General features: G+C 41.8%; 1 protein-coding gene across 6 annotated transcripts in view; it reads left to right on the forward strand.

Annotated features, from left to right (window-relative positions):
• Nucleotides 1-27,870, forward strand: part of ano10a (anoctamin 10a) — a 112,421-nt gene that overhangs the window by 72,097 nt on the left and 12,454 nt on the right. For 3 of the 6 annotated variants that reach the window (XM_050045788.1, XM_050045790.1, XM_050045789.1), the window contains exons 13-14: nucleotides 1,363-1,479; nucleotides 8,060-8,387. In XM_050045788.1, the coding sequence (XP_049901745.1) occupies nucleotides 1,363-1,479; nucleotides 8,060-8,341 (399 nt within the window). In that variant the 3' untranslated portion in view covers nucleotides 8,342-8,387. The other 3 variants (XM_050045791.1, XM_050045793.1, XM_050045792.1) reach the window with 3 other exon arrangements.

Consider the following 27,870-nt stretch of genomic DNA (forward strand, 5'->3'; position numbering starts at 1 on the left):
AATTTAACATCAGTAAATTGGTGCTCATCCAGGTTTTTATGTCTTTAAGGCAATTATGAAGTTTAGTTAATTGATTACTTTCTTCTGGCTTCATCGATAAATACAACTGTGTATCATCCGCATAACAATGGAAATTTACAGAGTGATTTCTAATGATGTTACCTAAAGGAAGCATATATAGANCTTTAAGGCAGTTTTGGAGTTTAGTTAATTAATTACTTTCTTCTGGCTTCATCGATAAATACAATTGTGCATCATCCGCATAACAATGGAAATTTACAGAGTGATTTCTAAAGATGTTACCTAAAGGAAGCATATATAAAGTAAATAGGATTGGTCCGAGCACAGAACCTTGCAGAACTCCAAAACAAACTTTAGTATGTAAGGATGATTCATCGTGAACATGAACAAACTGTGTTCCAGAACAAACTGTGTTCCAGTGTGTAAGTGTTCCAGTCTCTGTCGCAGAATTTGATGGTCAATTGTGTCAAACGCCGCACTAGATCTAATAAAACAAGTCCAGAGACGAGTCCTTTGTCTGAAGCAATCAGAAGGTCATTTGTAATTTTAACTAGTGCTGCCTCAGTGCTATGATGCACTCTAAATCCTGACTGAAATTCCTCAAATAAATTATTATCATGGAGAAAATCACACAGCTGGTCTGCGACTACTTTCTCAAGGATCTTTGTTTCTGAGTTATCATGTATGAGCAGTCTTCACATGTATTCTCAAATATGTACTTTTCTGTGCATGAATCATAGAGTGCAAATGGTTTATTATTGTGACAATTTGGTTCTAAGTCGTTTGCAGTGTTTGCACTAGGATGGTGATATGTCATTGTGTTGGCTCTGTTGTCCTACACATTGGATTTGAAATGTAATGGTAACTAAATGATGTTTAAGGGCCCTTTTGTTTTAGCCTTATCTGTGTCTAAAGGTGTCCAAGTAGACATTGTAAGTGTAAGAGTTATAGCCTGTTTTATAGTGTAGTTAGATGATGATTATGTGTTTCACTTGTTGAAGACCAGACTGAAGTTCAGACCCAGAGCATCACCAGGGAATAATGGATACCAAGGGTCTAAAGTCTACAAGCCACAGACTGACACTGACCACATATTGAAAATGCACTTTGGAGTAAAAAGCGAACACTGTCTTTGTCATTCAGCTTCAAGGACATTTGTATAGATGCTGTCTGTCTCACCCTGACATTCCATCTTCTCTCTCCTCTCTGATTTTATAAGGCAGTATCCCGTAAAAACAGAATCAAGTAATGTGATCTTTCTTTCAGACAATGTTCTCCTCACTTTCAAAAAAGAGCATGCAAAAAAAGCTGAAAACAACTGTGTCTGTTCTGTGATTTCAGCATGGGCTGCTGGCCTTCAAGTTCATCCTGACCTTCCTCATCCCAGATGTTCCCAAACACATCCAGATCAATCTGGCCCGCCTGGAGTTTGAATCACTGGAAGCCCTCAAGAAAAAGGTAAAATCTGACAACATAGTCTGTGTATGGATTAAGGCAAACTTCAATACAATGTGACTTTTTACTTTTTTTTGTTATTGATTCTCCCCATTTCAACAAAACAACAGTTAACAGTCGAAACAACAGCAATCACAAATTAAATAGAAATACAAAAGTTCCGTCACAGTTAGACAGTTGCACACTCCCCATGCTAAGAGTAACATAAAGTCCAGTCATATACTTCAATAACAGAAAAAATGCCATATTGCAGTTGACCTTTAATGTCTATGTGGGTATGAGAGTGTACTGCAAAGATTCAAGGATCAAGGCACAAATAGATATAAATAAAACAGTATCATAGACCAAAAATATTTTAAGTAAAAATAAAACCAACAACACAACAAAAGAAAGATATACATTATTTTCAGTTACACTTAAAATTTTAAAAGATAAATATAGCCACAAAAGGCAATTCTGGGGATCAGGCCTGCATGGGTCTTTGAAACTTGAAAGCTGGGTAGGATCAAGACCATTGACATCTGAAGACACACGCATTAACGACAAATAACAGATTTTTTGACAGTCAGATAGATGCTCATTCATTTACATAAAAATCCTACCGAGCCAGGTTTTTCTTTGGAAACACTGTGACTTTCTATTGGTCAATTGCAGAAACATTTTGGGGCAATGCTTCAATGGGTGCGGTTACATGATGGCTTCTCATTCGGAATGAAATAAATCTGAATGAAATCATTTGGAACTAAGGTTTTTCCAGGTAGTTTACATGGGAAATATTCATTCCGAATGAGGGTTTACACGGGAGATCAGTTTAATCGCCTTTTAATCGCCTTTATTTGGGTCCGTGCAAGGTTTGGGGCAGGGAAGGTTTCTGATTGGATAGGGGGCGGGGCGGATGTTACGTGTTAGTAACATGTTAGTCCTCATTCCGTATAACAAAATGCTTGACGACGCCATTCTTAGTGCCTTTTTCGGGCTTGTTTTGCTTATATTCTTGAAGCAGCAGCACGACAACAACCTTGTTCTGCTAATGCTTCGTCTGTTGTGGAGGAGAAGGTCTATTGAAGGTCGAAGAAGGGAGATAGAAGACCGTGCTTTGGCGAATGGAAACCGGTTAGTGCAACGAGTCGCGCACGCTATATTCGTCATCGCACCAGAAGGGCAAGGAAACGAGCATGCGCAGAAATAACGGAATGAACTTAAAGAGGAATGAGTGTATACAAGTGCGAGTAATTCTTTCATTCGGAATTAGAAACAGAATATTCCAGCCCCTTACATCGGAATGAATTTTCAATCACATTGGCCATTTTCATTCCGAATTAGGTGTTTACAAAATCACTTTTAATAGGAAAGAACTTTCATTCTGAATGAAAAGGGAATTAAACTGTCCATGTAAACACACTCAATGGCTTAGTTAAAAAAATCCACTGAGTTTGGTGAGGTTTAAACAAATTGTCATTGATTTATGGCCAAATTATGCAAAAGGCCATTGCACTTGTTTTGAACTGGTGGCGCCCCCTATTGACCGATTTCAAAGTAATTTAACACATATTTAACATATCCTGCAAGTTTTGTAAAGATTAGACAAAATATATCTGATTTATAGTTTGATTTGTGTTATCTCACATCCAGTTTTTGCATATGTGGCGCCCCCCCAGTGGTCAATTTAAATGTCCCTTTCAGGATATGTTGCTCGTATGTATGTAGACTTATCCTGCAAGTCTTTGATGATTGGCTCAATGGTTATGGAGTTAAGTCTGTTTATGTGCTGAGCCACCGCCCATCTTAAAGTTCATTTGTCAATATCATCAAACCCCAGTGAGATATCAACAAGGTTTTGATAACTTTTGATAAGGCTGGTCCAGTGATGATCCGCAGAAAAATTAATACAAATCATTCAATCAATCAACGATTTAAGAAAAAATTCAATGTTGTGTTGCGGTGCCCCATATTGACCAATTTCAAAGTGATTTAACACACACGGTTTATCATTATAATTTAATATATCCTGTAAGTTTTGTAATGATTGGACAATTATTCTTTTGTTTATAGTCTAATGTGTGTTGTGCTAAAGCCATTGTTGCATTTGTTGCACTCCCTAGTGGTCAATTTAACTAAAACTTTCTGGACATGTTCCTTCCTAAGACATTTCTTGCAAATTTTGTGATGATTGGCTCAATGGTTGTTGAGTTAAGGTCCATTTATTTGTGGAGCCACGCCCCCTCTAAAGTTCATTGGTCAATATCTTTAAAACACAATGAGATATTAACAAGCTCTAGATAACTTTTAATAAGGTTGGTTGAATATTGATCCACCGAATATTCAGACCTGTGCTTTAGGAGAAAATGTCAAAAATGTGTTTTTCACAAACTTTAAAATGGTGGAGAGTTTAGTCTGGTGGACCATAATGCACCATATCACCATAATCTTTTGGCTTTTTGTAGAGCACATTCAGCTCAAGTCAGGATTTATTTCTAGAGCACATTTAAAACGACGGCAGTCGACCAAAGTGCTGCACATAGGTGGGTACAGAGTTTAAACAAAATCATTAATCATTAATCATTAATAGATGTAGAAAACAACGATAAGAAAACAGAGCAAACAGTGCAAACATTAAAATAGCAATTTAAAAAAAAAAACTTGATCATCATGCTCAGGCTGAATGATACGCCAGGTGGCAGAGAAATGTTTTTAAGGAGGATTTAAAAGTCTCTAGGGACTGGTAAGATCAAATGTGAAGGGGGAGGCTGTTCCAGAGCCTGGGGGCAGCCGCTGCAAAGACTGTCACCTCGAGACTTAAGTCTGGTTTTTGGCACCACCAACAGTAGTTGGTCCGAAGACCTTAAGGTTCTGGTTGGGGTGTGGGGCAAAAGGAGCTCAGAGAGGTACAGAGGGGCCAGACCGTTGAGGGCTTTAAAAACAATTAAAAGAAGTTTAAAATCAATACGAAAATGGACCGGGAGCCAGTGGAGGGAGGCTAAGACTTGCGTGATGTGGTCGCACTTTTTCTTGCCTGTGAGGAGGCGAGCAGCAGCGTTCTGGACGAGCTGTAGACAGTTGAGGGAGGACTGATCCAGGCCAACATAAAGGGAGTTACAATAGTCTAATCTGGTGGTTATGAAGGCATGGATCACCCTTTCAAAGTCTGCAGCTGAGAAATAGGGCTTGGTTTTGGCTAAAAGACGTAGCTGGAAAAAGCTAGTTTTGACAACAGCACTGATCTGTTTGTCAAATTTGAATTGGCTATCAAAAACTGCCCCAAGATTCTTTACAGAGGAACGAATGTTGGGGTTCAGGGGGCCCAGGAAATCTGCGGAGCTGCGTGGGGACATGTGGCCTCCAAACAGGATAACCTCTGTCTTGGACTCAATAAGATTTAAGAAATTAGAGCTCAACCAAGATTTGACATCACTCAAACAATCCAGTAGAGGTTGCATTGCGTCCTTGCTTAAAGACCTTAGTGGCAGGTAAATCTGGACGTCGTCAGCAAAACAATGGAATGAAATCTTGTGCTTTCTAAAAACATCACCTAGGGGCAGCATATACAACAAGAAAAGAGCAGGGCCCAAGATGGAGCCCTGGGGGACTCCCTGGCCAGACTGGAACTTTTCATGAATGTTGTGCTGGGCTAAAAAAAAAGACTGCAATTGGTTATATACTGCTCTCTCTAGAACCTTGGATAAATAGGGGAGCTGAGATATGGGCCTAAAGTTTGAAAGGATGGAGGGATCCAGATTTTTCTTTTTGATTAAAGGTTTCACCACAGCATGTTTGAAGGCTGCGGGGACACAGCCTGAACTGAGACTGGTGTTGATCAGCAGCAAGATGCTATCTCCAACTGAGTCAAATACTTCCCTGAGAAGATGGGGGGGTATACTGTCTGAGGGGCATTTTGTAGGCCACAGATGATTGATCAGAGTTGGGAGAGGGACAGAGGCTCAAAGTGGTCAAGGGCAGGGCAGAGGGTAGAAGAGTCTGAGATGGGCCCGACACAAGTGAGGGTGGGTCTGAGGGCAGAAGCTTTTTTAGAAAGAGGGAAGGCGTTGGCACAAGGGGGGAGACATCACAAGGATTAATGAGAGAGTTAAGAACATTAAACAAAACTTGGGGCTTATGCCTGTTATTAGAGACTATGGCAGAGAAGTAGGCAGTTTTGGCAGTTTTGACAGCTCTCTGGTAGTCAGACAGGCAGCCATGGAGAATTTGTCGGGAAACAAGGAGCTTATCTTTCTTCCATTTTCTCTCAGCACGTCTACATGCGCGTCTGAGGGCGCGCATCACTTCATTTAACCATGGCTGGTTTAGTGCACTTTAACCTGAGAGGAGCAACAGAGTCCAGGATCTCAGTGCATGTGGAGTTGAAAAGAAACAATATGTCGTCAGCGCTAAGAGAACATTTTTCATCTAGTGTACATAGCGGGGAGTCAGTAAAAGCAGCAGAAAACTCTGTTGCAGTCATGGGGGTTATAGCGCACCGGCGGCGCGCAGGGGCAGTAGGTTTATCCGCCGAGCCCGGCAGCAATAAGGTGAACAGCACAGGTAGGTGGTCGGATATACATACTGTTGCGCAGATTTCATTGACATTTGACAGACAAACCATAGGACAGGACACGGTCTAAAATATGCCCCTTTTCATGTGTAGGTTCAGTTATGCACTGGGTAAAATCAAAAGAATTAATCATGTTTAAAAATTCCCTGGCCAGAGGACGGGATTCGTCACCAGAAATTAAATGTGGTCGTATTTCACTACGATCCCACACAGGAAGTCCGCAAAGTCATTTATAATGTCTTTGCTGTATTTTGGTGGACGATATACAGTGACACAAAGGACAGGAGGTGACATATTAAATTCAAAGAGCTGCAATTCAAAGCTGCAATAGCTTGGCACAGGCTGGGACAGACGGCACTGGAGATTAGATTTGAATACAGAGGCTATGCCGCCGCCACTGCCCAAGGAACGGGGTGAGCTAAAGAAAGAGCAGCCTGGAGGAAGGAGTTCCGAAAACGAGGTATCCTCACCAGCAGGGTTCCAAGTTTCCGTCACGAACATAACATCCAGTTTGCGGGAGCTGAAGAAGTCATTCAACAGGAAAGTTTTATTAACTACTGACCTAGCATTCAGCAGGGCCATGCTGAGGTTTCGCTCCGGACTAGCTGATTTTGCAGTCCTCCTGTGTATACAGCTGGACATGTGTGTCAAATTTCAAGTCAATCAGACATAAGCTGCAAGAGATGTGGCCTTTCAAAAAAATAAAAATTATTGGTCTTAATTATAGGGCCCCATCTGGCATTATATTTCTTGAAAATGTCATGTATCTACGATGTACCATCTAACGGGAATTTGCAAAGACATTTCTGAATGAATAATGATAATAATTATTATAGTAATACATCAGCACAAATAACAATAGGGCTTCAGGCTTGAACCCCTAAAAAGGTGAGAATGTCTATTTATGAATGACACTAGTAAGTGAGATGGTAATGGTAAATGGACTTGTATTTGTATAGTGCTTTTCTACACATCTGACCGCTCAAAGCACTTTTTACACTACGAGTCACCCATTCACACATAAACTGGTGGCCGAGACTACCATACAAGGTGCCACCTGCTACTCAGTTTTATTTAACTCACTCACTCAAACACCGATGGAACAGCCATCGGGAGCAATTTGGGGTTCAGTATCTTGCTCAAGGATACTTCAGCATGCAGACAGGAACCGCTGATCTTCCGATTGGTGGACGACCTGCTCTACCTAGCCACAGCCGCCTGCTGGAAAGGATCCTTTTAAAGTGAATTTCAGTTTCTCTTTTTGAAGACACATCCTGACCTCCTTGATCCAAATTATTTATCATCACAGCAAAAAATTGAAAAAATATATACCTTAGGTATGTTATATTATTGACCTTCACATTCACACAGACACATGCACTGAAATGTGTTACTCAAAAGAAGAAACATGAATAGATTGCTCAACATGAGGTGGTTCATTAAAGGGGCGTGCACAAATAGAAAGGACAGATAGTCAGAGAGACTGTCACTCAGAGCTGACAGGGTTCAGCCTATGATGGACAGCAGTAAGACATGTCTGACACCATTAAACAAGGCAGTGAGCAGCATCAAGGCCCAGTGACTCCACTTGAATGTGATGTGATGGTGGAGACATCAGTAAAGCTCACTGGTATCAACAGTGTGAGTTTGAGGCCTCTAGTTTCCCGGCGCAGGGTGGCAAACCCCGCGCAGAGCTAGTTTTGAGCAGCGCAACCCGAGGCGCGCTCAGTTTGGTAGTTGGCAGACCGAGGTGCACTGAGATGGGTCTGGCAGTGCAGCAGGGGGAGGTGTTGACAGATCCAGCTTGGCGCAATGACAGTTTTGTGCCAAAAGGCTTCGCCGAAGGTGCGCTAAAAGCTCGCCAGCTGAACGCTGCTGCTCTCTTCTGCCATGGCGAATTGAGTAAACTCTCATTACGCCTCTGCGCGGCACATTTAAGGGCGAGGAGAGGGGCTCATTTGATTGGTGTGATGTGAATCGGCTGTGTAAAACCCACTCCACGCCTTCTCTCCTCCCTCTTTCCGACTTGTGCAGGTAGGAGGGACGGAGGTGGGAAAGAGGAGCAGCTGCGCCAGTGCGCACGGTGTGCCAGACTTGCAAAATCCTCCTGGCCACACCCAGTTGGCGAAGCGCAGGTGCGCTGCGTTTCCGCCTCGCCCAGTCTGCAAAACTAGAGGCCTGAGTCTTAATCAGCATTGTTGTTCTTCGTCCCACCACTGCTGCCTGTCTGAACAGATACAGTTTGTGTATGTGTTGGATAAAATTATATGTTATTTTTGCAATGTTTTTAAAATGTTACATTGTTTTGCTGGATAAATGCAGCTTTTTAAACATTTGTCCATCTATTAAAACCCTTTGGGGTCTAGGGGATAATTGGCCGTTTTTGACTACTTTTCTTTAAATTTCACCTTAAAAAAACAGTTTACCTTGCCTTGTTTGGTATCATTCTTTTCAGCACAACCTCACCTGTGTGACTTTACAATTATTTTTGCATTTTGACATACTGTATTAACACACTGGACCTAAAATCACACAAAAAACATAAAATCCGAGTAGGAAAAAGTTTGATTTTTGACTGTGAAAACCACAAACATGTCTAACGAACCATTTTTGTAACTTAGAATGGAAATATAAATTGTGAACTCAAAAACTTATGAACAAATTTAGCAAACAACAAAGTTATATATCACTATTTACATGAAAATGCAGGCAATGCCTCAGGTGTTTTTTGAACAACTATTTACAAAACAATCAGATGCCACACAACTTATTTGTGCCACTCTGAAAAGCAGTTCCTGTCCACCACAACACAGAGGGGCACATCACAGGCCTGACACTTCAAGGGTGTGTCACTCCTCCTGTTGTCCACCTGGAGGCAATGTTTGCACTTCAGTCTGCCTTTGGTGGCTTTTTGGCTTGCATCTGTGGCTTTGACAATGGGCACAGGAACATGATCAGCTCTTCTGCTCTGAGGAACACCTTCCTTGTCCATGCCACAAAGCTGACTCACCAGCTCCACCATGAAATCTTTGTGTCATGGGCTGCACCTGCTTGGCATTGCTCATCTCACGGTGCAAGATGAAGGCATTTGTTGTTGCAATGTCCAAGAACTGCAGCAACATGGTCCTGTACCAGTGACCAGTTTTTCTGTGGATGGAGTAATACTGAATGAGCTGATCTGACAGATCAACCCCACCCATACTCTGGTTGTAGGCCACAATTGGTGTGGGACAGCGAAAGTCTCTCACAGCCCAGCGTCCATCTCTATCCTTCACCTTTCTCCGCACTGTGTCACCTGAAAATGCAGGATGGATGGTGGAGCACACAGACACCTCCTGTGTGTCCATCCACTTCACAAAAACAAGTGGGCCCTCTCTGATCCATCTCACTGATCCTCTTTCACATCTTTTGGTGAGAGCATTTTCCCTCCCTCTGGGGCATCCTTTTCTGCTCTCCCTGTAGGTGCCACACGCTCCAAATTTCATGCTGGTCAGGTCCATGAACAGTTTGGGACTGGTGTAAAAATTGTCCATGTAGACGTGATATCCAGTGCCAAGACAGGATGGCTGAATAAGTTTCATGACCGCATCATAAGACAGCCCATGTTCAATTACAGTTACTGTCTTGCCAGTGTTGCTGAAATTGATGGTGTAGCCACTGCTTGACTCGGCCAATACAGAAAGTTTAATCCCCCATTTAGTTGGCTTGTCCTTCATGTATTGTGTCATGCCATTTTTTGCCTTAGTCGCCACCATCCTTTCATCCACTGCCTGGCAGGCACTGAGGATATCATCATAAAGAGGCCTGACTCTAAACAATTTGTCATGGCCTGGTGTTCCCTTCTGTCTGTCATTATGTACATCCTCCTCAGGATCACTGAGGTGGATGTTCCAAAATATGGATCTGAACCTGTCTCTTGCCATCACTTTGGCTGGCAGGTGCACAGACATTTTGTCTCCAGTAGTCTTGGAGACTTGGCAGCGACACCAAAGACATGTACATAAGAAGACCAAAAAACTTGTACAGATCTTCTGTCTCCATGTCTGTCCATTTGTACTTTTTCCCTAACTTCTTGTTTTTTGCAGCATTTTTGTTTGTGTTTCTGCAGCTTGTCTTCACTGTGTCAGTGGCAAAAAACAATAGAAAAAGGTCTTTTGGACTGTGTGGAGAAAGTGTCTCTACCTGGACTCCCGGTGTTCTCCGTGGCTGGAACCTGCTTACTGCTGGGGCAGTGTCAGCATCCTCCTCCGTCTTCCAGGGCTCAGAGTTGAGGCGTGGCTCTGGCTCTGCCACCTGTGCCAGCGGAGACCGGGACCGGGTGGGCGCGCTACGCCGTCCCCTCCTCTGCGCGGACCTCCAGGTGCCACTCGGTGCGCTCGTCAGAGGCTCCTTTTCCTCTCTCTCCTCTTCCAACACAAACGATGGATCATCCCCTTCATCATCAAAGTCCTCACTCTCTGGCTCTGACTCCGGCTCCGCGTTTCCCTCCACTCCATCCCGCTCAAAGAGGAGATGCAGTGCCTGCTCCACATTTAGGAGTCGCCTCATTGTTTTGACACGCAAAACAAAAAAACGACTGCACGACACACTAAACACACTGCACTATACACCAAACACACTACACTATACACTAACCATACACTCCAAACACGCTAAATATCACAAATCTCTAACTATTTCTCTGCTCAATATCCTTATCGCTGTTTCTCTCTTGCCGCCGTCACTCCCACAAACCCTCCCCTCTTTCGTAGCAACAAATGCTGATGTTGCCGTACGATTTTTTGATTGGTTGATGTGGCGCATTTTTCCACCAATAGAAAAGGGGGTGTGTGTGTGGGGGGGGGGGGGGGGGGGGGGGGGGGGGGGGGGTTGGCTGCTGTTGTTGCTTTCAGCACTTTCGTCAGCCCGAATAGCCCGTTTTTACCATTTCTTCCTGCACCTAACGTGACAACAATATTCAGGAAAATCATGGTGTTTATGATTTATCATAAGTCTGGTTTTATATGGCCTATCAACACAATTTGGTACAAAGTTTGAAGTTCACACTTTCCACACAAAATGAAATGGAGACTCAGCGAGGCTGTGTCTTGCTGCTACATCGTCTTAAATTGGTCACGTGATTTTGACGCGCCGGCGCGGCTGTGGACTGCAGAGGGTTATCACATACTCAGTGCGATCCAGCCTTAGGTCCTCCATCACCTAGTACCACCTAGATGTGGACTGACGAGGCTGAGTGCTTCTCTGATCAGCTATTTGGCTTTTGGTTCATCATTTCTCACGTTTTTTTTTTGTTACACTTACGGTGCTGCTTCTGCTTAGTATGTAGCCATTTTACAGGTATGACTCTCTATATAAACTTTCTCTATTCCCAAGAAGGACGGTTTACACAGCCCAGTCCTAATACAGACAACACACAGAAATAGATGATTTCTGCATTCTTTACCACTCAAAGGTTACTCCTTTCTTTTACCATTGTTACAGGTAATGTGTTATTCTATAGGACAAAACTGCAGCTTGCATACAATGACGGTTAATTTCCAGTCCTGCATGGGCTGTAGTCATGATGACATGCTTATCATGGCCTGGAGAAATGAGGTTTGGCTTGATGACTGTTTTGTGGTCTCTTGGTTCTGCAGAGAAAGTTCCATGGAGGGTGAGTAGCTCTGGCTGTGTGAGTTTGGATGATATTGGATTGTAGGCTGAAGTGACATTATCAAATGATTTTGAGTACTTAGATGATATTAGAAATATAATTGATATTCATATTGTTGACTACTCATCTAATATTCTAACTTGAATGGTTTGTTTGTGAATCTTTGATGTAACATGTTGGGTTCTCATAATAAGCAGCATCACTTTTCCACTGTCATAATCAGAGGTGTTACCTGAGTTTGAGGACATTGGGGGCTTTGCTTGGACCTCTGTAGGCGGGTTCAGGGGGGATTCTCCCCTGGAAACATTTTTTGATAAACAAACTATTTAGATGCTTTTTTTAATGCATCCTGGCACCTTATTTACATTCATAGTACGCATCTTACTGATGAAAAAAATGAAATGTTTACCTCAAAACCTTAGCTATTGCTAAATTCAGATTAGTTGTGAATTGTGACGTTAAAAATATAAAGTAGTTTTTAGTAATTAGTAGCCTAAATAACAGAATACTTCAGAACTCCCATCATTAAACATTTATTGACTAGAAAAACAGTAAAATGTATTGATGTTAATTGTGGTGGAATGTCATTTCACCAGAACATTTACTCAAGTACTGTACATATATATAATTTTAAGGTACTTGTACTTCACTGAGTATTTCCATTTTCCGCTACTTTATACTTACGCTTCACTACAGGGAAGGGAAATTTTGTACTTATTACTCAATTGCATTTTAGTGACAGCTCTAGTTACTATGCAGATTTTGATTATTAATACAAAATATAAATCAACTGATAGATTATGACATGATCGCTTTTTCATCTGGCTTTTAGAATATTAAAACCTCTTTAAACCCAGTCAGTTAGCTTGAGGTAATGTTAGTTCTAAATTGATTAGCACATCAAAATATAAATGTTTAACATTAAACTTTTATCAATATGGACATGCTGCACATCATTAGTTTGGTTACATTCTCCATAATTCAATTATGGTCATTTTACAGAACCCATGAGCACCAAATTATAATTCATTCATATTTACTGGCGTCTCTCCTTACCATTGAACCTGTCATAAAGTCAGAATGTGTGTCCATTTCTCAATTATTTATATCTCTTAAGTACCATCAAAAGAATCAATACAACTTTTAATCCAGGTTGTGAATATTGTCATGTGAAGACCATTGCTGACTAATTGCTGACTTTTTCTACTGTCATAAACAGTACTTTCTCAGCTTCCGCCACAGCCCCTGGAGTGAGCATGTGTTACCACTTTCCAGTGGGCTCTGTCATGTAACATCTTCACAGCCACTGCACTGCTCTCATTTCATCTCCATTCATTGCAGATACAGACTTAAAACCACCGGGGTAAAGAAAGAATCTCTCAGGGCTAAAGCTCCAAATGCCCAGGCCAGGTGATGTCCATGGTCATAAGATTAAACGCAGTTGATTTAACAATCAGCATGGCATAAAACTTAACCTCATCACAAGAACTTTATAACTTACTCAAGATTATATGAAAGTGTCAGTGCTTAAATGGTTCCCTTTTTTTCCTATCTTGTTGATGAACCCTGATGACAGTCTGATTTCAGCTTCAGAATCACAGGCAGACAGACTGCTACTTGAGGAAAACTGTTACACTATATTATATGGATCTTTTTTCCTATCTTTATTCAACAGAGTGATATATCAATTTGAGAGCATTATTTATTGATTTCACGTTCAGATTTTGTAATATTGTCCCTCAAACCCTGCCCTCACACTCAAGCTGCTTCTGTGCGCTCGTGGAATTTCTGCTCTCAGATTTCTGCCCTGCTCTGTCAAAACCCAAAACCTAACCAATAGAACGGCAGGTTTGTTGTTGGTCAATGATATGATCCCTGCCTCCTTCCCAACATGGTGTTTGAGGTCCTTGACTTTGACGGTCCATGTTGGCCAGCAATCCACTAGACTCCCGCTCCTGAGTCATGATGAAGGTGACGTTGTTTTCTCCTCCAGCACACAGAGTACTATACTATACTGTATTATACTACTATTATAGTAAAAAAAATACTGGCACACGTGTGTAAATTAACAGTCCCTTTATTCCAAAAGTCATAAAGAAAGCAAGGGAAGAACATTTAATAAAGCCCTGGAGGGAGGGAATGGATGAACCCGGTTAATGGGTATCCGCCCGTACGGGACGCTCTAAACACTACAGCGCCCACACCCGCAAGGAGGCAGGGATCATTTCATTGGTCAACAATAAACCTGGCGTTCTATTGTTTGGGGGATTTCGACAGGGTTGTCAGACAAAAAAATCCAAGAGCAGGGCAGAAATCGGACGGCACACAGTTTAAGGAGAAACAGAGTAGATCTAAGCGCAAGCAGAGGCTATTTGAGTACAAGGGCAGGGTTTTGAGGGACAATATTATAAAATCTGAACGTGAAATTAATAAATAATACTCTCAAACTGATATACCACTCTCTTGAATAAAGATAGGAAAAAAGCTCCATAATATTAACTAAAGCAGACAGACATTCAGTTAAGTTTGTTGGAGAACAATCTGACAGTTTGTGTGGTTAGAATCTGTTTTGTGGCATTCCAACTTGTTTAGCCAGCACACTTTTTGTTTTCCTTTTTTTCTGTTTACATTGACACACCAATAGCAAGGGCATAGGTTACATGTTAGCATTGGTGGGAACCATATTAAGTGGGGGGTTTCATGCGTTGGCCCTGAGGGTCAAAACACTACAACATTTCAGAAAACAAAACATTTCACAAAATGCTAACAAAATTCAAAAAACAAAACAAAATTTCAGAAAACGCTACAATATTTCAGAAAACAAAATATTTCACAAATAAAACATTTCATAAGACAAAACATTTCACAAAATACTATGATGTTTACCAAAACACTACAACATTTCAGAAAAGAGGTGAGACAATGATTCCTTGTCTCTCATTTGATGTACTGTGATAAACATAAGTGCTTCTTTTTCTGTTTGAATTCTGGTGGACAGGATGCCTTGCGGCACATTGCTGCCTCTCACAAGTCAGGAGTATGAAATAGATAAACGAAAGAAGATAAAATAAGACTTTATTTATTTCTAAACAGTGGTGCCAACTTGGCAACTTTGTTGCTAGATTTAGTGTCTTTTTTCTAAAAAGAGACCTGCAACAAATTTTGTGACTTATTCACACAATTTTGGTCCTGTTTTCTGTCATTTCTGGGAAATGTTGTTGAAATGTTTCATTTCCTGAATACTTGTGATTTTTTTTTTATGCAATGATTTATGGTGGTAATGTTTTTATTATGTAAAGGAAATCAAGTTGAGCCTTACAGTTCAGAAAGGGATGACCCAAATGCAGGACAGCAGGCAGGTGGATTAAAAAAAACAAGCTTTAAAGTAGCTGAAACCAAGAACAAACAATTACAAGCACCAAAACTAAACTGAGAACAAACCAGGATGGCACGAACCACAGAATTAGTCACAAACACAGATGAACTGACACTGAAAGAAGGAAAGCACACAGACTAAATACACAATGAGATAATTAACTAATGGAACACAAGTGAGGTGGAAAACAGGCGGAAAAAACACAAAGACATGACACGAGGAGACTGACTTTCAAAATTAAACCGCTACATAACTACAGTGCCTTGCAAAAGTATTCATCCCCCTTGGCATTCTTCTATTTTGTTGCGTTACAACCAGGGGGGTATTCCATCAAGCAAGCTAAAGGCAAGTCCAGGCTTAAATGGCCAAGTCTGGCTAATGTAAACCAGAGTTCTGTTCCATCAAAGTGGCTGAGATTAGCCTCACATCGGTAACCATGGAAACCGTGGTTCTGGCTAAGCCTGATACATCGAGCTAAACTCCGGTTTCCGTTCCATCAAACTGAGCCACAATTCCGTTCCATCAAGGTGGTTAACCTGAATCCCAGCCTAGTAACCATGGTAACTTATGCTGCCGGGCAATCCTGGTCTGTAGCAGGATTAAGGTGAGGATTAGCTCCATCTATGATCAAAAAATGTTCAATAGACAAGAACAGACACCTAAAAGACAGTTCTGCCAGTGCTTTTACACACTCACAACTGTCATGTAATGATAAAATAATATGTAGATCATAAAATATATAACATAATTAATAAAAAAAATTAACTATTAAAAAACAATTAAAAATGTAATAAAAATAAGATAATTAAAAAAAACACTACAGTAAAGCCAAAATCAATTTAATAAAAACAAAACTATAATAAAATGAAACTGAGGCATTAAAAAAAAGATTGTACATGAATATGTGATTGCCCTCCCATCCCCACCCCACTCTGTTTCCAATTGGCTAGCAAATTCACAGCCAATTAAGGTCAACTGACAACGGCCAGAGAAGGAGAGGGACACACCCAGAGAGACACAGAGACAGAGCAAGAGAGAGTAAATTAGGAAATAATGGCATGCCCCTTCATCGAGGATCCTGTTGATGAGGAGGCCCACATTGTTCAGAGGGCCTTCCAACCACCACCAGCCCCAAGGGTCTTCCAGGACAGGACCAACCCATTGATACAGACAGACTCCTATCTGTGGGAGAGGTACCGGTTCAGCAGGCAAAGCATAGTGTATCTATGCAGTTTGCTGGAACCACACATTATAAAGGTCACACGCCGCAGCCAGTCTCTGACCACTGTGCAGTCAGTCTGTATTGCACTGAGGTTCTTTGCTAGCGGTACATTCCTGTATAGTGTTGGTGATGCTGAGAGGCTAATCAAGGCAACTGTTTGCAGAGAGGTAAAAAGGGTGTATTTTCTATTCATTTTGATTATTTATAGCATCACCATACATCATGCATAGGGCTTGATTTGTTCACATTAACATATGGTTATCTTTTATATTTATGAATTAACCATGACACAAAGCAACCACATTAAAATGGGATACACACCATTGTGGTTATAGCACATCCCATACGTTTAAGGGGATTTTCCTTATTTTGATATAATAAGGGATAGAGCTTACAACTGACTCCCAAATGATGAGGAATAGGTAATTGATTCACCATCACCTGCATTCACTTTATAGGTTTCCTCATCTCCACTGAACTGATGGATTTGCTAAATGTCATTTTCTATAATCAATAGATAAATGTCATGTGACTATTTCCTATAAACTGATCATTTCAGAAATGTCATAATCTACAATCAATTATGTGATAAATGTGATGATTCACATAAAATAGTTTGATTAAATGCATCATCTGAAATGTACATAGGAATCAGTAGATAAATGTGATAAATAGTCCGTCACTAATATTAATTTACACATTTGGTGAATTTCATTAGGCATACTTGAATTGTTAAATTTAATAGGTGTTCTTATCTACATATATTTTGTCCCTTTGATGAGGGATTTATAGAACATGATATTATGCTGAAATGCTGAATTTTCTTTGTCACTTGTGCATTAAGCCTGTCGGCAATATTCTGCCACGCCACCTCCCTTGCTTTATTAATTGCTGCAGTATTGCCTTTTTCTTAATTATGTCCTTATAGTCCTCATACACTTCCATAAAGAGCGTTTGCTCCGCTGTAGAAAAAGCCTCCGCTCGCTCCTTTCCTTTGCTTTTTGACATTTTGCAACATTTTTGGCACTCGACTAGTTTGGGCTTTTTATTTTCCCTGGGCGCGTGCATGAATTGAGGCTTAACAGGTGAGGCTTGAATTAGCGTCAATTGGAGCCAGCTGATTTCACTTGATGGAAAGGTTTGGAGCTAGATTGGGAGTTGGCGTTTAGTCAGACTTCAAGATTACACCTTAGTCTGGATATTCTTAGCTACGTTGAAGGAATACCTCCCTGAAGTTTAGAATTTATATTTGTTGATTTTTTTTTTGTTTGTTTGTTTTTGTTTTGTTTTTTTGTAATGGGCCTACACAAAATAGTCAAATTTAGTGAAGGGAAATTAATTCAAAAACTGAAAAACAAAAAATGAAACTATAATGCATATAATGCATATGTATTCACTCCCTTTGCTAAGAAGCCCCTAAATAAGACCTGTTGCTACAGATTACTTTAAAGGCGCTGTATATAAGAATGTGGCCAAAACGGTTACTGCACTCAAATTCAAAATACTGCCGCGAGTCCTGTCCGCCCCCCCTCCCCTACAGATTCGAGTTTGCTGGACAGCGGCACGCTGAAGACTGATTTGTTTGCCCACGGGCGGCTGCCGTGGCAGGGCCGCGTCGCTGCCAGCGGACCGTTCAAGCAAGTCCGGCTTCTCTGCTGCTAACGCTACTGCCGGGATACAGCTGAGGAGGAGCCGGCTGCTAATGCTATGTACGGGGACACTGCTAACGCTGCTGCCGGGATACAACTGAGGAGGAGCCAGCTGCTAATGCTATGTACCGGGACACTGCTAATCAGTATGTTATATCAACATTATTCCTTAGTCTCTGTGACATATTAGGAGGATTTTACGACTATTTGCTTTAGATTTCTTACATATAGCTCATTTAAATAGTCACATAAAGTCCACCTGTGTTTAATCTCAGTATATATACACCTGTTTGGAAAGGTCAGGGACAAAGTTCTGGAGAAGTACAGATCAGAAAAGGGTTCTAAAAAATATCTGAAACTTTGAACATCCCACAAAATCCCTACAAAATATGGCAAAAACTATAGTACCACAGCAAACCTGCCAAGAGAGGCCGCCCACCAAAACTGAAGGACCAGGCAAGGAGGACAGTAATCAGAGAGACAACAAAGAGACAAAGATAACTCTGTAGCTGGAAAATTCCACAGCAGAGACTGGGGTATCTGCCCAAAGGACCACTTTGAGCCATACACAACAACCTGATAAACCTTTTCAAAGGGAGATATGTTGCACTGCATAAAGGCAAATGGTGGTCACACCAGGTACTGACGATCATGCTGTTTAATGAGCATCATGATATACCACACCTGTCAGATTGAAAAATTATCTTGGAAAAGAAGAGGTGCTCACTAACAGATTTAAACAAATTTCTGACCAGAATAAAAAAGTCCTAGATATTTAATTTGTGAAACCTGCAAAATGAGAGCAACAGCAAAAGTGTTGTTTTTTAATTTTTGTTCAGTGTCCATCAGAACAGCATTCTAAGAACTACGATCATTCCTAGTTCATGTGGATTTATGACTTCCTATTTATGAGTTCCTTCACTTTGACTTTATTTTCTTGACTTTCCCATTCTGTTGACCAGCTCTCACGTAATGCAGTCATTAGTCGCTTTGCTTTAGAATAGAATAGAATTGGATTTAATGATGCTGTGAGTTATCATTATTTCTTAATCACATGGGAGTATTTGATGTGATTAAAAGGCAACAAGCTGCCCTTAGCCCCCATGTAGGTCTCTACAATATCAAGTGTTCATTGGCTCTGTGCACCAAAATGCACACAGACAGTCACAGGAGGGTATGTAGGACAAAGTGGTGAGGGAGATCTCCCATTCCCACAGGAGACACTTGATCAGACAGACAAGTGACTTTCTTGGCTGCACTTCTCTACCTTCCTCTGCGCCACCATCTGAGCAGGTCAATCACAACGGAATGATTCCGTCACACCTAAACCCTGACTGAGAGCTTTCCATTTGATGTCATTCCATTGAATACATATGAAAAGATGCCCATAGTTCTTCCTGAAAATATAACACATTGTACACATACCAACATGTCCAAACATAAACTATACAGACACAGACAGTGGTACTAGGAGAGAGAGTTTATTTTATGGCAGAGGGAAAAGCTATTGATCAGGTGATCTCTAGTGATCTTCACAAGCAGGGAAAGGAGTGTAAAGTGACAGTGAGGTTGGTCCTCTGTGTCACGGCTGAAGATATAAGGCTAAACGTCATGTGAAAAATGTTGTAGCAGCTTAAGATAGTAAAGAACCAAATGTTTCCTTATAGCAGGACTCCTCAGAGAAGGAGGGTATGTCTAAAGTTATTTTCTGTCGACGATGACGATGATGATACTTTTAATTCCCAGATTGAGTCTGAAATGTTTCTTGCCTCACAGCAGCTGCATTTGCAACATCAAAAGGAAAAACATTTAAGACAGAAAAAAGAGACATACATTTAACAACATTCAAGACCCCTCAGACCCATCTGGGCTCAGCTTCATAGTAAATATTGTTTAGTTTGTGTTTTTTGATCCAAAATTGTTGCACAACTAAAAATAAATACAACCTCACATTTTGTCAATCATGTTTCTGAAACTTTAAAACCGAATGTCCCCCAATTGGGACTTTGAGAGTGACTTTGCAAACACAGTGTGAAACAATGCACTGATCACGAAGAATATAGTAATGTTGCACATCAAATTAAACAGCAGAACCTGGGCTACAAGGCTGTAAAAACCCTTTTTACATGCCCAAGCACAGCTCAAACAACAACTAAATAAACAACAACAAATCCAACTCCATACCGCACCGATATCCTGACCCACTCGGTATATTTCAGGCTCTAACTCGACCACATGTTATCAAAACACACGCCGTTCATCTCAAATGAAAGCTGAGACTCTGCTGTTTCCACACATATGCGCCAAAGCACTCTACTCCAAAGCTTCAGAGAGATAGAGGCCAAAGAACAACAACAGAAATCGTTTAGCCGATATATAGTTGTAATATTTCTCTTACCTTGTTGTTTTTGCTGTGAAAAGCTCATTCTGCCGTTAAATTACGCTTCATTCCCGTTGACCGACATGTTGTCCGTCATTTAAATGAATCCGGGCGAAAAATGACAGCCTTCAGGTTCCGGGGATAAGCATAACAATGACCACTCACAGCAGCCGACATCTCCCCCACAACGCGTTCTGCTGACTCTGATTGGCTTACAGTGCTGTCAATCTCGTTTTGGTGGGTATAGAGTCATTCTATTGGCTCGAATCAAACGAGGTGTCAATCACTCAAATCGTCCAAGCTGTCACGGAGATACGAGCCTCCAAAGCACAGAATAGAAACTCAGTTTCAAATGTAGGAGGTGTGTATTGGTCAGTTTGGAGTGGGAAATAGATGAAAAAAACGAAACGGACAGTTGTGTATATCCTAAACATCAGTAGGGATTTACAGAAACAAAAAATGAAAGATATAGGATTGTACATGACAAAAATCACATGCAAACATGGTGCAATTTCGGAGAGCTCGTCTGAATTTTCTGTACTAAAACCTCTCTAATATTGTTCTGCTTCACTATCAGAATCGACCTTTGCAGAGTTAATGTTCACATATTGTGCTATGATTTGATAGAGGTTTAGAGCTGCAGCTGCATCATTCCAAAGGGATACTCATCCTGAAAATGCTTCTTTTTTTTTTAGGCGAACCTCAAAATGTTTCATTTGTGCTATGTGCCATCTTCATTTACTCTTCACATATAACACATATACAGTATACTGATATTTACACATCTTAACAAATCTCACAAGTGTTCCCTTTACCATGACACCAAAAGTATTCAAATAGACCTTGTGGTTGCAAAGATATTTAATTTCATTAGGGGTATGCAATTTTCGAGCAGAGGCCTATAAAATAGGCTTAGGGTTTATAAGGTTTTAATAGGTTAATCCGTAATTAAACAGAACACGTTTGATTTTCTTTGTTTTTTGCATCTGTCAGAATCCTACAGAGAGCTGTCTGACCAAGAATCAGTGAAGAAATTGTGGCGGTGAGACACAGCTGCAACAAGACAGAGAACCGGGTGGCACAGAATCATTTCATAACTCAGATACCTTGATTTCAACAGGATAGTAATGTTCAGGTGGATTATGATGATGAAGAGGAGGAGGGCACACAGAATGTGAAGCCATAGAGGGAGGACAGCTCTGTTCCTTCATGCAGCTGCGGTGCCAAATGCAAGACGGGGAGGGTGTGGTGACAGCCAGATAGGTAACTCCAGTGGAGAAAGGCAAAGGAGGAAATGTGTCTTTTCATTTTGTCTTTTGCAAATTTTAACGAATAGAACAATAAAACACATCTGAATCAGTGTGCAACCCTTCTGTGCGTAACAATTCTTTTCGGATGAAGGATTAAAAAAACGCATCTACAGAAGGATGTTTCATACAGATGCAACAAGTTAGACATTTAAACGTTTGAAACAAGACAGAGTGCACACAGAGTACACTGAGATGCAGTGCATAGCCAAGCAGTGATCGTGATGAAAGATTACAATGAGTTGTGTTTGCAAGTGGTGGGTGAAGCAGAGGATACTGTCCCAAGTAATGTCTAAATATCTGATATCATTAGTCACACCTACACTCTCTCCATGGTGGTGATTGGCCTGGGTTTCTGGTCAGATGCTGATGAATAGCTGTTTGGTTTTTGAAACGTTGATCTGGAGGAAGTTATTGAGCTACCTGAGGGGAGGGGTCATTGTTTCTCCCGAGCTTATTTTTCTAAGATATATTGGATTGTCTTCCTAAAGCCTGGACGCTAAGCTCTGTAATGCCCTTCTGCTGTATTTAAAAAACTGGGACATTTTGTATATGCCTTATTTAAAAGACAAAAGTGGAACAGTCCATGTCAGTTTTTTGTGTGGGTTGTTAGGAGAGTGAAGTAAGTGGGTATGGAACAGACAGTGTGAGAAGTAACACTGATTTCATTTCAGATTTACATAAACCTAATGCACAAAATAAAATGGTGATGGGGAATCAAGGGCCATGCACTGTTTGGCTGTGTGTTGTATCCCCATCTCTGATTTGCTGCACTTTTTAATGTCTAACCAGACCAGTTCCCTTTCCCAGAGCCTCACCTTACCACATATTAATGAGGGCCTTGACATATTTGCTAGTCCAAACAGTGTTCTGCATTGTTTTAAAGTGTGGGTTGTCCTGTTTGATCCAGATTCTGTAGTAAAATGGTGATGGGCGTTTTGCTTACTGTAGTCATCCTTGTTGTGATGTGATGTCACATCTGCTTGACCAATTACAATCAACAATACTACTGGTAACCTCTAAAAGAAACATGGAAATTGCATTTCGTAAGTCATACTGAGCAGGACCTCATTCTCAAAGCAGCAGAGGGGGAACAAAAGCAGAAACTTTTCCCCTTCATTCATCAAACTTTATTGCAGACTCCAACGTCCAAATAGACATACAATCACATACAGTACATAAAACAAAAATACAGTAAAAAGGCGCATATCACATAATATTAAGAAAGTACTTGTGCATATTCAGTAAAAGGCATCTAATAAATAAGAGCAGCAAAAGAAATGCAATTTAAAAAGTGCTTATACACATTTTATAAAAGGCACAAATACCAGTGTTTCCACATATAGGATTGGTATCTAACAGAACTACACCTTGGATTGGTCACCTGTATAATAAGATTATTCTGGGACCCCTGCAGCCTACATATAAACTTAAACATCAGTCTTCTCAGGGTGGCCTGGAAGGTGTTTATCCCTAAATCACAAAAAAGCTTGCTGGCACTACTACCCCTGGGCTGCTTGAGCAGGATTCTGAGACAGTCATTATATGCAACCTGGAGTTTACGCAAGCTCTCTTTCTTATACCTCACCCAGAGGGGGGCCGTGTACATAGGGGTGCAGTAAGCTCTAAACAAGTTCACCTTCACTTCACCAGAGCAGTAGTGAAATTTTCTCACTAACATATTGGCTTGGACATATAGCATTCTTCTCTGTCTAAGCATGTCAGCATCATCCTCCATCTTATCATTGATGATGTGGCCTAGATATTTTGCATTGGTACACACAGACAGGGTTTGACCAGACAAATAGAAACCTGGGAAATTAAGATGTTGATCCTCCTTGGTCCTACATATCATTATCATACTCTTTTTGGCATTATACTTGATGTCAAACTTGACTCCATAATCTGAGCATATGTTGAGAAGCTGTTGGAACCCTGCACTACTGGGAGATATAATGGCCAAAAGCTGTTGGAACCCTGCACTACTGGGAGATATAATGGCCAAACCATCAGCGTACATAAAGTGGTTGATTAATGTGTTACCCATTATGCACCCTGTTCTACAATCTCTCAACTGCCTTGACAGGTCATCCATGTACAGGCTGAATAGGCCTGGGGATAGAAGCCCACCCTGCCGTACCCCATTGCCAACTCTGAAGGGAGAGGATAAAATACTCCCCCATTTAATCTGCATAATCTGCCTGTCGTACCAATATGCCAGGATATGTATGATGCTACCCGGAACACCCCTATGCTTCAGCTTGGTGAAGAGCTTGTGATGGTTGACTCTGTCAAATGCCTTAGAGGCATCAATAAAGCCTACCAACATTGTTGAGCCCTGCCCTCTGTACTTTTCTACTGCTTCTTTTAATGCATAAATACACAAATCAGTACTGTGCTTGCTCTTAAAACCGAATTGGTTGTCTGTGGTGCAAATAAGATCCCCAACTTTGTCTATTATTACACTTTCTAGCACCTTAGACAGTATGCTGGCTAGGGCAATGGGTCGATAATTGTCCATACTCCCTACCTTACCAGCCTTGTCTTTAATGACAGGTACTAGAATAACTGTCAGCATAGCATCTGGCAGGATGCCATGCGTTACCAACCCTGTAAGACAGATGGAGACCAACACAGCAACCCTAGGGCTGGCTAGCCTCAGGTGCTCTGCAGTAATATTATCCATGCCACATGCTTTGTTATCAGCTAGTTGCCTTATGGCTTGGGAAATCTCATAGGGGCTGATGTGTACCACTTCCTCCTCTATGTTACCTGTACAGTAGGGCTCACTTCTGACACAGTTGAACAGAGCAGCATAGTGCTGCCTCCATAGTTCAGTTATATTTTCTCCACCAGATACACCCTCAATGTTACATGGCAATGCTGATTTAACCCTATTTATATTTTTAACTTCTTTCCAGAAGCCAGTGACATTGCTGTCAAGCAATTTTCCAGCCATAGAGTCAGCTCTCAAGGCTTGCTCATGCTTGCCAACAAAGCACTGCATATTTGTATCTAGTATTGGTTAGCTTTTTATGCTCTAGAACAGGCCCCTGTCTAGGTCTACCAGCAATAACCCAGGCCTTATGGGCCGCCTTAGCCTCTGCATGGGGGCCAGCTACATACCTGTTCCACCCAGGCTTGGTGTTTTTAGCTTTACTAAGGTGAGTGAGTAGAGGTCTGCTGGCCTCTAATAAAGCATACACAATACAATTGTACATTTCACAGAGGTCATCACAGTGAGAGGTGTCATTACAGTTGACATTGGAACATAGAATGGCATGCATAGGTAAATATATTTTGCTCAAAAGTGCATCTGATCTCCCACAATAAAATAATACATCCTCTGAGGAGAGTTTAGTCCAGTCTATCTTAGCCTCACTTGCGCTATTGTCCTCCCTCATTATCTCAGGAAGAGTGCTAGTGTCAAGCGTGATCTCAATAGGGAAATGATCAGTTGTGGTAGCCTCATACAGTACTTTCATAGGCCCAAGCGTTGCATGAGCATCTGCAGTACATATCAGATGATCAAGCCAGCTAGTTGTTCTGTGGGCTTCACTGTAGTAGGTGAAGCTGTCCGCAGGTAAAAGCACCTGACTAGATAGTACCAGATTATTGTCTTCACACATCCTGATCATATGCTTGGCAAAGGAGGAAGCATTATCAGAAATATCAGCATTCATGTCTCCCATAGCATAAATGGTCGTGCAGCAATTATCAGCAATAAAAGAGTTAATAAATGCCAGCCTATTCACATATTCATCATCATTATGTCTAGACTCATACGGTGTGTAGATATTCAGAATAATAAACTCTGTGTTATTCATCCTGACCTGAACACCAATGCACCAGTCAGTTTCCAGTCGTACAACATTAATCACTGAGTCAAGCCTTTTATGCCACAGGATAGCCACACCCCCAGGGATTCTCCCCCTGATAATGCACTGAGATAGATCTGTGGTTGACTCCCCAGCGCCGTGAAAGTCATCATGAACAGAGTTCAACCCCCCCAAATCCTGTTTGGAGAGGAATGTTTCCTGTAGACATAGAATGTCACAATTCTGAAGAAGTTTATCCACCACGACACGTCGGGCTCTGTCCCCTGCGCTGTTACCTACGCGCAACCCGTGACAGTTATAAGAGACAACCCGCATCACAGTTTAGGAGGATGTAGCCACAGCTTCATCGTTCTCTGAGTGCAGCAGTTCATTTCTCCCCACAGGAATATTGCCAGCAGAGGCTCTGTGCCCATGGGGTTCAAAATACCTCCTAACATACACCCCAGCTGGCCAGATTTGGGGACTGTACATGTCAGCCACTTCCTTACAGTCTGCAGTGACATGAAATGAGCCGAATCTGCTACCATGCGATTCTATCTTCCTACATGTCACAGACTTATTGGCCAATTTCTCAGATAGATAACTGCGCAAAGTGTCAGCATCCACATCCGGAGAGAATTTAGTGGCAAATATACTCACTCTCTTAGTCGTGATCACTGAAATGTGGCTCTCTGTGCCAGTGCCGATAATTCCCGTAGGCCTATTCCTCTGCTCTCATTTTCCCCGAGTGGGTACGGGTCGCATCTTGGGTGTAACGTTAATGTTCGGCTTTTTACGTCCATTGCTCACGACAAAACTCCATGGCAGTGACTTGGCTGGTGTGCGGGGCTGAACGCTCTCTGTAGCCGCTGCAGCCGGAGGGGGTAACGCCATCTCTGCCTGCTGAGCGGGGTCTGCCTTCCTCTGTGCCTCTACCTCCCGTAAGGCCCCTGCAGCAGCCGTACCAGCAGTCCTGCGGCCCAGGTCCATGCAGCTCTCCTCCATCGCCATCACCCGGCAATTCACAGCCACAGTAGCTGCCGTCAGATTCTCGTTCACATCCGCCTGTGCTTCAATGGTCCTCCGCAGCCCAGAAACTTCACTGCTCAGTTGCTCTATTCTTCTGAGCAGGGCCGAGGCGTCTATACTGCCAAAGCCAACAGGTGGGAGCTTGTCCAAACGGTGCGAGACAAACATAGGCATATCATCCCCAAACTCATTAAACAAGCTCAAGCATGCCTTCACGTTTTTAGCGTCCTTGTCTTTCCCCGTGTGATTAATTTTTCGTTGTGTAGTTGTCGGACATACTTCAAACAGGAAGCCCTTCGATTTCGTGATCCATTCCGATGGAAAGTTGTTTGTAGCCAACAGAACGATTTCATTGTGGTCAAGAGTCCTCATTTTGTCGGAAATAAAGTTCAAGAACTCATCCACTACAATTATCTTCCCATATTGGTTCTTGAAAACTTCAGGATTAGCACTAGGGCACGCAGTGTTTTCTCCCAACACACTGCCACCCGCCATCATTACGTTCCCACAGTGGAAATGGCCTGTAAGTGTGCCTGGGCTGGGTCTGGATTGGTGTTGTTGGAATTGTACTTAATATTGGGCAGGACAAATAAAGTTAACTTTAGCCAGTGTGGTGAGGGCAAGTATGTAGAGCTGAAACAACTGGTGGACTTACTGATTAGCTGATGGACAGAAAAATAAGTGGCAACTATTAACAGAATGGATGAACTGTTTACTGTCACAGATAATGTGAGAATTTGTGTTTAAGTGTTTAAGGAACAATCCATCCAAAGCTCAGAAGCCTCTGTCAAGCAGCACATTCACACCATTCTCTCTGCACACTTCATACCTACATAGCACACTTGGATACTTATTTACTTACTTGCAGATACACACACAGAAGAACACAATGTCCCTCAATACTCATACAGCTCCAAGACTACAGCACAGATTGTGACGGGTAATTACACGTACATTTGACACGTGTGTGCACTAGAGTCCTGCACAGCTCCTCTGGCCAACTGGTACCCGTCTGGTGCTTCAGCAAACCCCTGGGCCAACAAAGCCCGAAAGGTCTCCTTTTGTAACCTGATGGCCTCTTTCATTACTGGTGTCTACCAGCAGGTTCTTAGGTTGCCACCATGACAGGCACTAATGACCTTTGCACCACAATCTTTCGGATCTGCCTCCGTGTGTCACTAACTCGGCTTGTCACTAACTCGGCTTCTTCTCCGGAGCCTTTGTGCTCCACTGTCTCTCAGATTAACTCATATCGCAGCGGTGCCTGGACAGCGTGACGTGTGTGGTTGTGCTGCTGCCGTGGTCCTGCCAGATGCCTCCTGCTGCTGCTGCCGTCATTAGTCATTAGTCATACTTCTACTGTTATTATACACATATGACTATTGTCACACATGTATACTGCCAGATATTA

The sequence above is a fragment of the Epinephelus moara genome, chromosome 6, assembly GCF_006386435.1.
Source record: "Epinephelus moara isolate mb chromosome 6, YSFRI_EMoa_1.0, whole genome shotgun sequence".
Taxonomy (NCBI): domain Eukaryota; kingdom Metazoa; phylum Chordata; class Actinopteri; order Perciformes; family Serranidae; genus Epinephelus; species Epinephelus moara.